Source organism: Penaeus vannamei, chromosome 4 (assembly GCF_042767895.1).
Source record: "Penaeus vannamei isolate JL-2024 chromosome 4, ASM4276789v1, whole genome shotgun sequence".
Taxonomy (NCBI): Eukaryota; Metazoa; Arthropoda; class Malacostraca; order Decapoda; family Penaeidae; genus Penaeus; species Penaeus vannamei.
This window is the reverse complement of record NC_091552.1, coordinates 49,173,664-49,186,163: the sequence shown is the minus strand read 5'-3', so window position 1 is coordinate 49,186,163 and position 12,500 is coordinate 49,173,664. Positions and strand designations below refer to the sequence as shown.

Sequence of the window (12,500 nt, the reverse complement as noted above, 5' to 3'; positions counted from 1 at the left end):
TGGCATGAACACACAGTATATATATATTTTTTTCCTGTCTGTCTCTTTTCTTCACTGTCTCATTCTTTCTATCTCTGTTTCTTTCTCTTTCTCTTTTTCATTCTCACTCACTCTCTCTCTTTCTTATTCACTTTTTTCTCTCTCTTTCTAGATATTAGATCAATAGACATATACATACTCACACACACATACACATACACACACTCACAAACACACACACGCATACAGATAGATAGGCAGACAGACACACAGGTGAGATATAAAGGTATATACAACGACAGACATATCACAGTAGAATTCAAAAAATATATATAATAAGAATAACGAACTTTAAAATAATTTTCTTTCCTTCCCATTCCAAGTTTACCTCTGGAGATGAGGATGAGGATTTCCAAGAAGTCCTTTAATCCGGAATGTGAACACGAATACAGGGGCTTCTTCCCTGTGATTCCCGGCGAAGTGTCTCACAAGGAAGGTTAGTCTGAGCGAGAGAGCGCGGGGTTATTCGCTTTTTTTTGTTTTGTTTTCGTTTTTGTTTCATTTGCATGGCTTTTTTTATTCAATTTTTTTTTGTCACGTGTAAAGGGTGTTTTGAAGTATGTCAATGATATAAAAAAGAGAAGTATCGACACATAAAGAGATAGGAAAGGAAAAGAGTAGAAGGAAAAATGGGTTAAATTTGTTGTAGAAATAACTAAAAGAATAAAAAATAACAATAACAACAATAATAATAACATTGCCATTATAAAAAAAAGAAAAAAAATACATTAAAATAACTAAATAACCCCGCATCCTCACCCAGGATTCGAAATGGGCCCTAAAGTTGAAAACCGACCGATTCCCGCCAAAACCGTCGCCGCCAGACTCTTCAATGAGGATAACCAATGGCCGACTGAGGATCCTGCGGGAGATGCCAATATGCCCAAACATTTCAGGGTATGGCAGCGTGGTATTTTTTTATTATTATTATTATAAAGGAGTGTATTTTTAGATATCTGCTATTGATATTTATTTCGTGTTAGTATTGCTATAAAGATTATTAGTAATATAATTTTTTGTTTGCTGATTTTTAGAAAAAACAAATGATTGTTGACATTCATTTGTATATTTTCCTTATTCTTTCTTATTTTCTGACCTTGTTCCTTACTTTTCGTTCTTGTCTGTCTCCTTGTTTCTCCCTTTTCTTCATTTTCCTCTCCCCTTGTCCCTCCACCCTTTCTGTCTAATTCTGTCCCAGGCCCTGTACACTTATGTTTGTTCCAGAATCTCTGAAGTTCCCCCTGAAAGCAGGAAACAGGATTGGCTTTCAAACCCCTTTTCACGTTTTTTTTTTTTTTTTTTTTTTTTTTTTTTTTTTTAGTGAGTTGACCCCCTTAAGAGAAGGGTTGGCTGTAAACTGCCCCCCTAAAGTAACGGGTTCCTGCGCGCTACCAGTGAATGTTAATCCTGCCATTCCTTGCACAAAGGGGGAGATTTAGAAGGCAAAATAAAACAGACAGTATGTCACAGCAAAGAATGTCCATTGTAACAACTGGAAATGAATTTTAAAATCTTAAAAAAAAAAACTTTTAAAATCTTTACTCCCTTTTTCTATCTCTCTCCTCCCTCCTTCATTCTCCCTTTTTTTATTCCCCTTTCCTCCCATTCTTCCTCTCTTATTCCCTCTCCATCTCCCTCCACCCCCTTCATTTGATTTATCTCCCTTATTTCCATTCCATGTCCCTCCCCCTTCACCCCCTTCCACCTTATTTATTATCTCCCTTATTCCCTCTCCATCTCCCTCCCCCTCCACCCTCTTCATCTTATTTATCTCCCTTATTTCCTCTCCCTCCACCCCCTTCCACCTTATTTATCCTCTCCCTTATTCCCTCTTCCTCTCCCACCCTCCCCTTCCACCTTACTTATCATCTCCCTTATTCACTCTCCCTCTCCCCCCTCCTCCACCCCCTCCCACCTTATTTATCATCTCCCTTATTTCCTCTCCCTCCACCCCCTTCCACCTTATTTATCATCTCCCTTATTCACTCTCCCTCTCCCACCCTTCCACCTTATTTATCATCTCCCTTATTCACTCTCCCACCCTCCCCCTTCCACCTTATTTATCATCTCCCTTATTCCCTCTCCCTCTCCCGCCCTCCCTTTCACCCCAACCGCAGACATGGATGGAGGAATACCACAGCAATATGACTGAAGCCTCCCTGGAACTCCTTCGTCTCATCGCTGAGGGGTTCGAGGCGCCCACGGAGTTCTTCACGCCCATGTTCACGGGGAATCACCTGTCCACGCTGCGCCTCATCCACTACCCACCCCGCCCAAACCCGCCGGAGGAAGCGCGTGATGGTGAATATGGTGAGTGGGCGTGGTGGCTGGGGAAGGATGGGTAGCTGTGGGTATATGGTGAGTGGGCGTGGTGGCTGGGGAAAGATGGGTAGCTGTGGGTATATGGTGAGTGGGCGTGGTGGATGGGGAAGGATGGGTAGCTGTGGGTATATGGTGAGTGGGCGTGGTGGATGGGGAAGGATGGGTAGCTGTGGGTATATGGTGAGTGGGCGTGGTGGATGGGGAAGGATGGGTAGCTGTGGGTATATGGTGAGTGGGCGTGGTGGATGGGGAAGGATGGGTAGCTGTGGGTATATGGTGAGTGGGCGTGGTGGCCGGGGAAGGATGGGTAGCTGTGGGTATATGGTGAGTGGGCGTGGTGGATGGGGAAGGATGGGTAGCTGTGGGTATATGGTGAGCGGGCGTGGTGGCTAGGAAAGGATGGGTAGCTGTGGGTATATGGTGAGTGGGCGTGGTGGCTGGGGAAGGATGGGTAGCTGTGGGTATATGGGGAGTGGGCGTGGTGGATGGGGAAGGATGGGTAGCTGTGGGTATATGGTGAGTGGGCGTGGTGGATGGGGAAGGATGGGTAGCTGTGGGTATATGGTGAGTGGGCGTGGTGGATGGGGAAGGATGGGTAGCTGTGGGTATATGGTGAGTGGGCGTGGTGGACGGGGAAGGATGGGTAGCTGTGGGTATATGGTGAGTGGGCGTGGTGGATGGGGAAGGATGGGTAGCTGTGGGTATATGGTGAGTGGGCGTGGTGGATGAGGAAGGATGGGTAGCTGTGGGTATATGGTGAGTGGGCGTGGTGGCTGGGGAAGGATGGGTAGCTGTGGGTATAGGGTGAATGGGCGTGGTGGCTGGGGAAGGATGGGTAGCTGTGGGTATATGGAGAGTGGTCGTGGTGGATGGGGAAGGATGGGTAGCTGGGGGTATATGGTGAGTGGGCGGGGTGGATGGGGATGGATGGGCAGCTGTGGGTATATGGTGAGTGGGGGTGGTGGATGGGGAAGGATGGGTAGCTGTGGGTATATGGTGAGTGGGCGTGGTGGATGGGGAAGGATGGGTAGCTGTGGGTATATGGTGAGTGGGCGTGGTGGATGGGGAAGGATGGGTAGCTGTGGGTATATGGTGAGTGGGCGTGGTGGCTGGGGAAGGATGGGTAGCTGTGGGTATATGGGGAGTGGGCGTGGTGGATGGGGAAGGATGGGTAGCTGTGGGTATATGGTGAGTGGGCGTGGTGGCTAGGAAAGGATGGGTAGCTGTGGGTATATGGTGAGTGGGCGTGGTGGCTGGGGAAGGATGGGTAGCTGTGGGTTTTTGTGGCGTAGGAATAGGTGGTTGGGTGGTTGGTGTGGGAGTAATGGGTGGTTAGGTGTTTGGGTTGGGAGAAATGGGTGGTTGGGTGGTTGGTGTGGGAGTAATGGGTGGTTAGGTGTTTGGGTTGGGAGCAGTTGGTGGTTGGGTAGTTTTGGTGTAGTAGTAGGTAGTTGGGGTGGGGGTTAGGTGGGTGGTTGGGTAGTTTTGGTGTAGTAATGGGTAGTTGGGGGGGGTTAGGTGGGTGGTTCGGTAGTTGGGATGGGAGCAATGGGTAGTTGTGATGATGTGGGTGATGGGAATAATGGGATGGTGATGTAATGCTTTTGAGTCGATGATGAGTGCTTGTGGCGAGGCAATTAAAAATGCAATAGATAAATCAGTAAACAAATAACAAAAAAAGAAAGAAAGAAAAAAAAGATTAAGAAACTAATGAAAAGAGGAAAATCCATACAACAAAAAAGGGAAGAATATGACCACGAAATAAAGAATAAAAATATCTAACAAACCCTCTGCATCTCGAACAGTGATCCAGACGGCCGAACACAGGGACACGGTGATGGTAACACTGCTGGCCACCTTCAAGGACTACCCTGGCCTCCAAGTGCGCTGGATAGACGACACTCTGCTGGACGTCCCTCACCGCCCTGGCCATCTGGTGGTCAACATTGGCGCTCTCCTGGCCACCATCAGCGGAGGGAAGCTGAAGGCCACGCGACATCGCATCATCGACTGCTGCGGCGACCGGTAAGACCGTTACGGATTCAAATTTGATTTGGGAGGAATGCGTATCCTCCGGTGAATGTAAAAAAAAAAGTTGAATTAAAAATATATATCCCTGAATATCAGGACAGGAATATGATTTTCTTTTCGTTTTTATGTTCTTGTAGTCGAAAGTTGATATATTATTCCATTTGAAATATTCTTCGTTTAGGTATGAGTGGCTTATCTAAATATTGCAAGGCATATCCCATCCCTTACAAGAGAATAAAACCATCATCTCACAGTAAATCCATATGAATTCCGGAACGACCATTCGAGACAAATTCGAAATCCAAAATACCAACCCTTCCGTAACATTAGGTTCTGTTTGTTATTATTGAATGTTTCGACGTCCTTCCTAACAATACTTCTCTGTGTAGCTGTACATACACATATTTTTTTGGTTTAGTAACAGAAATAAAACAGAATATTTCCTCCCTTTTGGTTCAAATTATATAGATACATTTCCCATTCAGGTATAAATCGAAAAAAAAAGGTTTACACATTAAGATCCTTAATACTTAGCTCACTTTACGCAGGTTTTCGGTCCCCTTCTTCTTGGAGCCTCGGTACGACGCCAACATCAACGTGGTCCTGCCCGGTGGGACGCCCGAATTGTCCAGTGACGAGGACGAGTGCGTGGAGTACGGACCTTGGCTGTTCAAGCTGACGACCAGGTTTGCCGAGTACAGAGATCTGATCGAGAGAGCTTCTAAGGAGAGTATCCCTGCCTATTAAGGGATTGAGACAAGTGTTCTATGTATTATGTGGATTATTTTTTTAATGTTTATTCTTGGTGATGTGAAGAATTATAGGTTATTGGTATATTCTGAAGATATATTTTATTAAAGTTTATTCTTGGTGATGTGAAGAATTATAGGTTATTGGTATATTCTGAAGATAGATTTTATTAAAGTTTATTCTTGGTGATGTGAAGAATTATAGGTTATTGGTATATTCTGAAGATAGCTTTTATTAAAGTTTATTCTTGGTGATGTGAAGAATTATAGGTTATTGGTATATTCTGAAGATAGATTTTAGTAGTAAAGGTTTGAGGCAGTAGAGGGTTGTGGTATCTCATGGTGTTTTTTTTTTATCTGTGTATGTAAGCTCTACTTATAGTGTCTGATACAGTGATGCATATTTTGTACTTTGTGCTATGTATTGTATGTTATTGGATAATATAGTGTAAAGGGACGTGTACATGGGTGACCACACTGTCAAAGTATCATGGAACACTCCCCAAGAAAGTTAGAGGAATTATGATACAAGATATATAAAAATGCTTTAGATTTACATGATTCTGGTAATGTAATATCGGTAATATTCTCCGTTTTTTTTTTCTTTTCTTTTTTATCTTTGACCGTCATAATGAACCTTAGTGTGATGCATTACTCCCAGGATTAGAGCTTTGGAGAAACAATCTTGCATTCCTTGCCTGTAATTTCATAGTAAGTCATAGTAAGATATACTAAAAGACCCAAAGATGTTAGTATATTTCATGCCATAAAGAGTTTTTCTTCGTGTAGCTGTAGGTGCGATCATGTAAGAGGCCAAATACCGAATAAATTTTAATTTGGAGAAAGAGGATCTGTTTATGACATTAAGTTTTCAGTTACCGTTTTGGCGCTCTGGCCAAAGGGTAATTAAGCACTCCTGAGGAATAAGTATTTATTGACAGTTGTACATTTCATTAAAGTTACAGCAGAGAGCAAAGAACGAAAGTTGTACATCATCACGCCAGACAGATAAAACGAAATTACACAAAGAAGCATGAAATTATATGAAATAAAAGGACTAGAACTGCAATCCACTGTCTAGAGATCCAGCGCCATGGAATACCGTGGAAGGAAGTATTTAATAGAGTTTTCTTCTAAATCCGAAAAAGAAAAACATCAAAGTAATAATTTAAACCGTTATTAAAGAAACACCAACCCAATGGCTGCGTCGTAACAGCTGGTAATTAAACTTAAATATCCGACGCGTCACTAAACATACGTTGAGCAATGCAAGTGTAATCGATTAACTGAACTCGAGGTCGTTCGACTTTTCGACGATGCTGTTGAGGTCGAACACCTCGGCGTCAGGCTCGACCATGACCATCCCTTGCCTATCCGGAGGAAGGAAATTGACGGCTGTGTCACGACTCAGGTCCGGCGCCGGGTGACCCTCGCCTCCTACAGACACCTCCTCCGCGTCCTGGTCGACCTTGTTCCAGGTGTAGGCAGCACTCAGGGGCGCCGGCTGGAAGGACGGGGGGTCGTGGAGGGGGAAGGTTATGGGGCGGAAGTCGAAGTTGCGGAGACTCCTCGACCTCGACGCCTGGAGGACCTGGTGCGGAAGAGGGGCTGTTAGGGGTGTGTGAGGCTCGTGTGGAGGCCTTGCAAACATATCAGAGGGAGTATATGGTAATGTACACAAAATGGAACATAAGCAGAAACAGCAAAACATAAACATTAAAAGTAAGACATACACTTCTTTCTTACCTTTTACTCCGTGACTCAATTTGCAGAAACTGAAAACTTGACAAGAAGGCAAAACTTGACAAGGCAAAAAGCATTTGCACATTAGTTATCAGGACTTTCATGATGAGGGAATTCATGCCTTGCTCCTCTGGTAGCTTGTCTTCAGAACTTTTAAGGCAAGCAATAACTTCTTGCAAGGCTCAGGATTTTGCGATTGGCACATTCGCAATTACAGTCTCGTATCAAAAGCATACACATAAAAGCTGATGGAAACACATACAGGTGAAAGAAAGCAAGATGGAAGCTACATATCTGCCATTTATTTAGATTTTTTACAGATTAATCAACCAATACAATTAACAGTTCAAGATTCACACTAATTAAACAGCTGATCAAAGTTAATCGCATATCGCGACTAACTATGAAGTGTTAATAAAAAGGAAACACAATTCATGCTAAAAGAAAACACACAGATCTAAGCGGGAACATTCCACAAATGAAAGCAAATGACGCGTTAACACAGACAACATAAAAGTGAGGAAATTCTCTGGAAAGGTTCGAGTGAACGAAGCAAAACGGGTTCATCCACAAGCCAGTCGTGTTCGAAACCTTTGAGCTTCGTTCACAAGAACATCCTATTCTTTCTCACTTAACATGACGTCGGATGAAATTTCGTCACACAACAAAAGCAATCATAAGTTAACAAGAAACAAAAACAGAATGTAGCTCGACTATTATTTTTTTACATTTTTTTGTTTGTTTTGAAATGCTGCAGCGTTGGTGAGCAAAGCGCTCAGGGCACCCTCATGGTAATGCCCAGTAAGGGTGGCGGGAGGTCAAGCTGGGTCAAATGACTTAGCTGTTTTTACTGGCGACTGACCAGAGGGTGACGTTTGTTATCATCGGTCTCGGAAGATTCATGTCCCTCCTGCAGGATAAAAGGTGGAAAGAGGACGTAACTAAAAGATTCCCTTGTGTTCGAAACTCGATTAAAATCTACAGATTGTAAACTTCATCCATTGGATTTGTCTCAGTGGAGGAAATGACTAAAACTGCAATTGCGCCGTTACTCAAACTTAGTATATGCGCAAAATGAAGCTCGGAAGAATAAGCACAATAGTCCATTTACAGAACGAAGAAGCTACAACTGTTTACGTATGAAATTATTTCATATATGAGATAGAACAATAAAAGAGAATATCTTGTTATGAAAAATGTCTATATATCATATCAACAGCTTATCCATATAGCTAATAATTCATCCAACATGACCTGGCTTCCGTTTATACAAAAAAACAGCCAACGTACATAAATATAAGAAATTAACTAACCTCATCACGCTCAGTTGTGTCCTCAGCGTCTTCTCCGCTGTTCCTGGCGCTTAGAGATGGGTGTCCGACCTGAAATATGGATACATTATAGGTGTTAAACCGTCGTTGTGAATGAAATTAATAACCGTTTGTTAGAAAAAAAATTATATATCATAGTATCTTATGGCGTAAGATTATAGGTGTTATTCCGGTGTGAATGAAGTAAAATACAGTTCGATGTTTGTTACTATGATATAATATATATTATATAGTTTAATAATGGTAATACACTGATTCGTAGTTGTGAATAATAGATTAACAAATACATTTTAACTGTTATCCTATTTTGGGAATAAAATAAAATACTACTTGTTAGAAAAAAATGTTACTGTGGTTTCATATGACGTAAAATCATGTACAATAGTGATAATAATTACATTTAAATTACATCTTAATTACAGCTTTTTCATCCATAAAACGCAATTTGTCAATTTCCTGTTGGTTTTGTTTCATATAACGTAAGATTACAGAGTTTAATGATGATAGTAATGATCATAATAATTACTGTCAACCTAAATCACTATTGTAGTTATTACTATTAGTTAATGGCTGTTATACTAATTACCACCATAAATAATTATTGTCGTTATTATTATTACTATCAGAGATAATTACTGTTATACTAACTACAATCATAATTATTGTCGTTATCATTATTATTAGAGATACTGTCATACTAACTACCCTCAATCCTTATTGCCGTTATTATTATTACTATAGAGATAATTATTAATTGCTGCCATACTAATTACCATAATAATTAACGATCATCATTGACTTACCTGTGCCAGGGCGCTGGGGCCTTCGCGGATAACATGGGGAATCTGCGAAAAGAAATGAAAGAAAATGAAAGAAAAAGAAAAAAAAAGAAAACAAAAGAAAAAGAAAAAAAAGAAAACAAAAGAAAAAGAAAACAAAAGAAAAAGAAGGAAAAAATGGAAGGAAATATGGGAATTTTAGTTTACCAAGTCGCGTTGTACAGGAACAAATGAGATATAAAAGAATTAAGAAGATAAAATGAATAAGAATGAGGTAAATTATTTTGATTAAGTGAGATAATGTATTATATCAAAGAATAGTCTAAATTAAACATGGTATCGAAGATATTCTGAATATTGAAGTATTTACTGCTTTAAAACAAAGTGCTGTATTATTGAGAAAAGAAGGAAAGAGAGAAGTGAGAAAGGAAGTAAAAAGGTGGGAAGGGAGGAGGAAGAGGAGGAGGAAGAAGAAGAAGAGGAGGAGGAGGAGGAAGAGAAGGAGGAGGAGGAAGAGGAGGAGAAGAATGAGTAGAAGCAGATGGAGGAAGAGGAAGAAGAATAAAGAGTCATGCGCATGTGGCACCACTGCAGAATAAAGAAAGAAAAAAGAAAATAAGGAGATGAAAAAAGAGAAAAAAAGACTGCTCTGTCGACAGCTAGTACTTACGGGGATTCCAGATCGCTGTGTGGTCCTGAGGGGTCTGATGGTGGAGGTCGTGAGCCCTGGAAGATCAGTTAAAAAAAACTATTTAGAATTCACTGATGAAAGAAAGGAAAAGGAAAAGCAGCGAAAAGAAAAATAAATAAAGAAAGAAAACGGAGAAACAGAGAAAAAAAAGTAAAGAAAGAGAAAGAAAGAAAAAAGACAAAAAAAAAACAGGGGAAGAAACACGCAAGAATTTATAGTGAGTTCCATGGTTTGCGCTACTCACTCAATGATTAATTTTGTTTATTAACTCTTAAAAGACACTCATATGCCGTGTTCGCGGCTTTATACGATGGATACTGTACCGAAGCAGTTTCACATTAAGCTTAAGCGAAAAAGCTTCGAAATCTTCACCGTAAACGAAGCAAACGTTATAAACACGTTCTGTATCAATTAAATATTTATCCAGACCCTATAAAAGGTAGAAAGAATAAATATTTGTCCGAACCTCTATAAAAAGAACCAAATATGACGGGAAATCCACCCAGACAGGACTAGATATCTGTTTCCGGGCGACGAAACACGTGGTAGAAGGTTAAACATTACTCAACGACATTGATGTTTTTGTTGATTTTTTTCTACTACGGGTTATGAAGTAACTACTATTACGATTTGCTTGACTTTGAGGGGGTGAGATATACGATAGGGAAAGGAGTAGGAAGTGGTGAGAATGACGCTATTATTCTGAATTAATTTTGTGAGGTGGCTTGTCCGTTGTGGGATATCTTTAGCGAGAGATACAGCGGGCCGTTTTTCAAAATGAATGACCGTTACTGTGTATGAATTTCAAATAAATAACACCAAACTAAAAAAAAAAGTGTCTAATCTATTTTGTTGAGATTTTACTGTTATTAATTTCCTATTTCTTGAGCAGGATGAATATTTTTGTCGAGAATCGCTGTATAATTAGAATATATAATCGCTACAATTTTAAAAGAACTATTAATAGATAACTTGCAACTGTCGGTGGGATTGGCATAATAATTAACCAAGCATTAAAAATGTCAATTAGCTAAAATGGCGTTTTTTTGCTTGTTTTCTCCTTCAGCCAGGGAAGGAAACAGGTCATATTGGTGTTATAGGGAACGATCACAGGTTGTCTATGATACGTTCAATCACCTCTCTCTCTTTTACACACTCACTCTTCCTTTCTCTCTCTCTCTCTCTTTCCTTGAACTCACCAGCAATGGGGCGCGGAGACTCCTCAGTGGCAGTTCTGGTGGGTCGGCTACCGAAAGCAGAGCTGTGAAAAAAAGAAGAAAAAAAAAATTACAGCAAACAATTATAGTCAATGACAGTTACCAACACGTTAAAAGTCGTTTATAAACAATCGAATGTTAACTCCAAAGGTATAGAGGATCTATTCATAGGTGAAATGGAATTTTAGATCTTACTGGGCGATACTAAACCCTTTTACAATCATTTATGAACCAAAATTTACACTCAAAGCTACAGAAAATCCATTCATAGGTTTAGAACTTACTGGTCGGCACTAAAATTCTGTACCATCCTTTCTGAACAACCAAATTTTACACCCAAACCTACAGAGATTCCTTAATAGGTTTAGAGTATGAATAGGTTTAGAATCCATCAATAGGTTTAGAATCCAATACTAGGTTTTGAGTCCATTCATAAGTTTAGAATACATTGATAGGTCTAGAACCCATTCATAGACAGAATCCATTGATAGGTTTAGAATCCATTGATAGGTTTAGAACCCATTCATAGACTTAGAATCCATTCATAGGTTTAGACTCCATGAATAGCTTTAGAATCCATGGATACGTTCGGAATCCATGCATAGGTTTAGAACTTACTGGTCGGGGCTGGCGCCAACGCTGTAGTCCTCACTGCCCAAGATGGTGTGCCGGGAGCCTCCAAACACGGGCTTGTTCTTGTCTTCAACGCTGCTCACTGTGGTACTGACACCTGACACGCTGTGGGCAGTTGGGGACACCTGGGGCACTAAGACCGCTGGGTCGCCTGCACAGGGAGTGGGGGAGAAAGGAAGAAGAGGGGGATTAAGAACTTGTGGGAGAATTTAGTGGATTAAAAATGGAAAGAGAGAAGAGAGAACCGGTAGAAATTAAGTAATCCAAGGACTTGGTTTCAATCAGTTATTCCTCCGAAATATCCATAAACAATAAAAAAAAACTAAGATGGAAAGAACATTAAAGAAAAATAAAGAACATTAACACAATAAAAAAGAGAAGAGACAGACAAAAAACGCCCAATAAAAAAAAAAAAACATTAATGCAACAAAACACCAACAAAAAAAAACAAGAACACACAGAAACACACACAAACAACAAAACACCAATAAAAAAACAAGAAAGAACACACACAAACACCAAAAGAAAGAAAGAGAGAAAGAAAAAGAGAAAGAAAAAGAAAATACCACGTAGACAACACAGAGGTCAGAGTCAGCTGTGCTTTGCACCTCGAGAAAGTCAGCGTGACCGGAAGCACTAATCAAGCAGACGATTATCCAAGACCTCATGTATACCACTCCTCTCGCCTGTCAAAAGCTCTGGTATCGTTTGGTATGTATTGGGGTAACGTAGGGGTGAGAATAAACTGTATTGGTACTTGATATGGATTGGGATCGTGTTGTAAAGAGATTGGGGGATTGTATTGGTACTATTTGGTGTGTATTAGGGTTAAGTTGTACAGAGATTGGGGAATGGTATTGGTACTATTTGGTGTGTATTAAGGTTAAGTTGTAAAGAGATTGGGGAATGGTATTGGTATTACGTTGTCACGAGAATAAAAAGTTATTGGTACTGTCTGATTAAGT

At 40.6% G+C, this 12,500-nt stretch overlaps 2 protein-coding genes across 4 annotated transcripts in view; one reads left to right on the top strand and one right to left on the bottom strand.

Annotated features, from left to right (window-relative positions):
* LOC113809021 (uncharacterized) overlaps positions 1–5,986 on the top strand; it is a 10,091-nt gene extending 4,105 nt beyond the window's left edge. For 2 of the 3 annotated variants that reach the window (XM_070121178.1, XM_070121177.1), the window contains exons 3-7: positions 363–475; positions 803–936; positions 2,157–2,349; positions 4,167–4,386; positions 4,941–5,986. In XM_070121178.1, the coding sequence (XP_069977279.1) occupies positions 363–475; positions 803–936; positions 2,157–2,349; positions 4,167–4,386; positions 4,941–5,139 (859 nt within the window). In that variant the 3' untranslated portion in view covers positions 5,140–5,986. The remainder of the gene's footprint in view (positions 1–362; positions 476–802; positions 937–2,156; positions 2,350–4,166; positions 4,387–4,940) is intronic. The other variant, XR_011398553.1, reaches the window with a different exon arrangement.
* Positions 5,987–6,058: 72 nt separating this feature from the next.
* The window catches only part of LOC113809022 (uncharacterized), a 7,237-nt gene continuing 795 nt past the window's right edge, over positions 6,059–12,500 (bottom strand). Inside the window, exons 2-8 of the mRNA XM_027360509.2 lie at positions 11,521–11,686; positions 10,885–10,946; positions 9,665–9,720; positions 9,019–9,060; positions 8,198–8,266; positions 7,747–7,794; positions 6,059–6,732 (exon numbers count right to left, since the gene is read on the bottom strand). Of these exons, the coding sequence (XP_027216310.2) occupies positions 6,424–6,732; positions 7,747–7,794; positions 8,198–8,266; positions 9,019–9,060; positions 9,665–9,720; positions 10,885–10,946; positions 11,521–11,686 (752 nt within the window). The 3' untranslated portion in view covers positions 6,059–6,423. The remainder of the gene's footprint in view (positions 6,733–7,746; positions 7,795–8,197; positions 8,267–9,018; positions 9,061–9,664; positions 9,721–10,884; positions 10,947–11,520; positions 11,687–12,500) is intronic.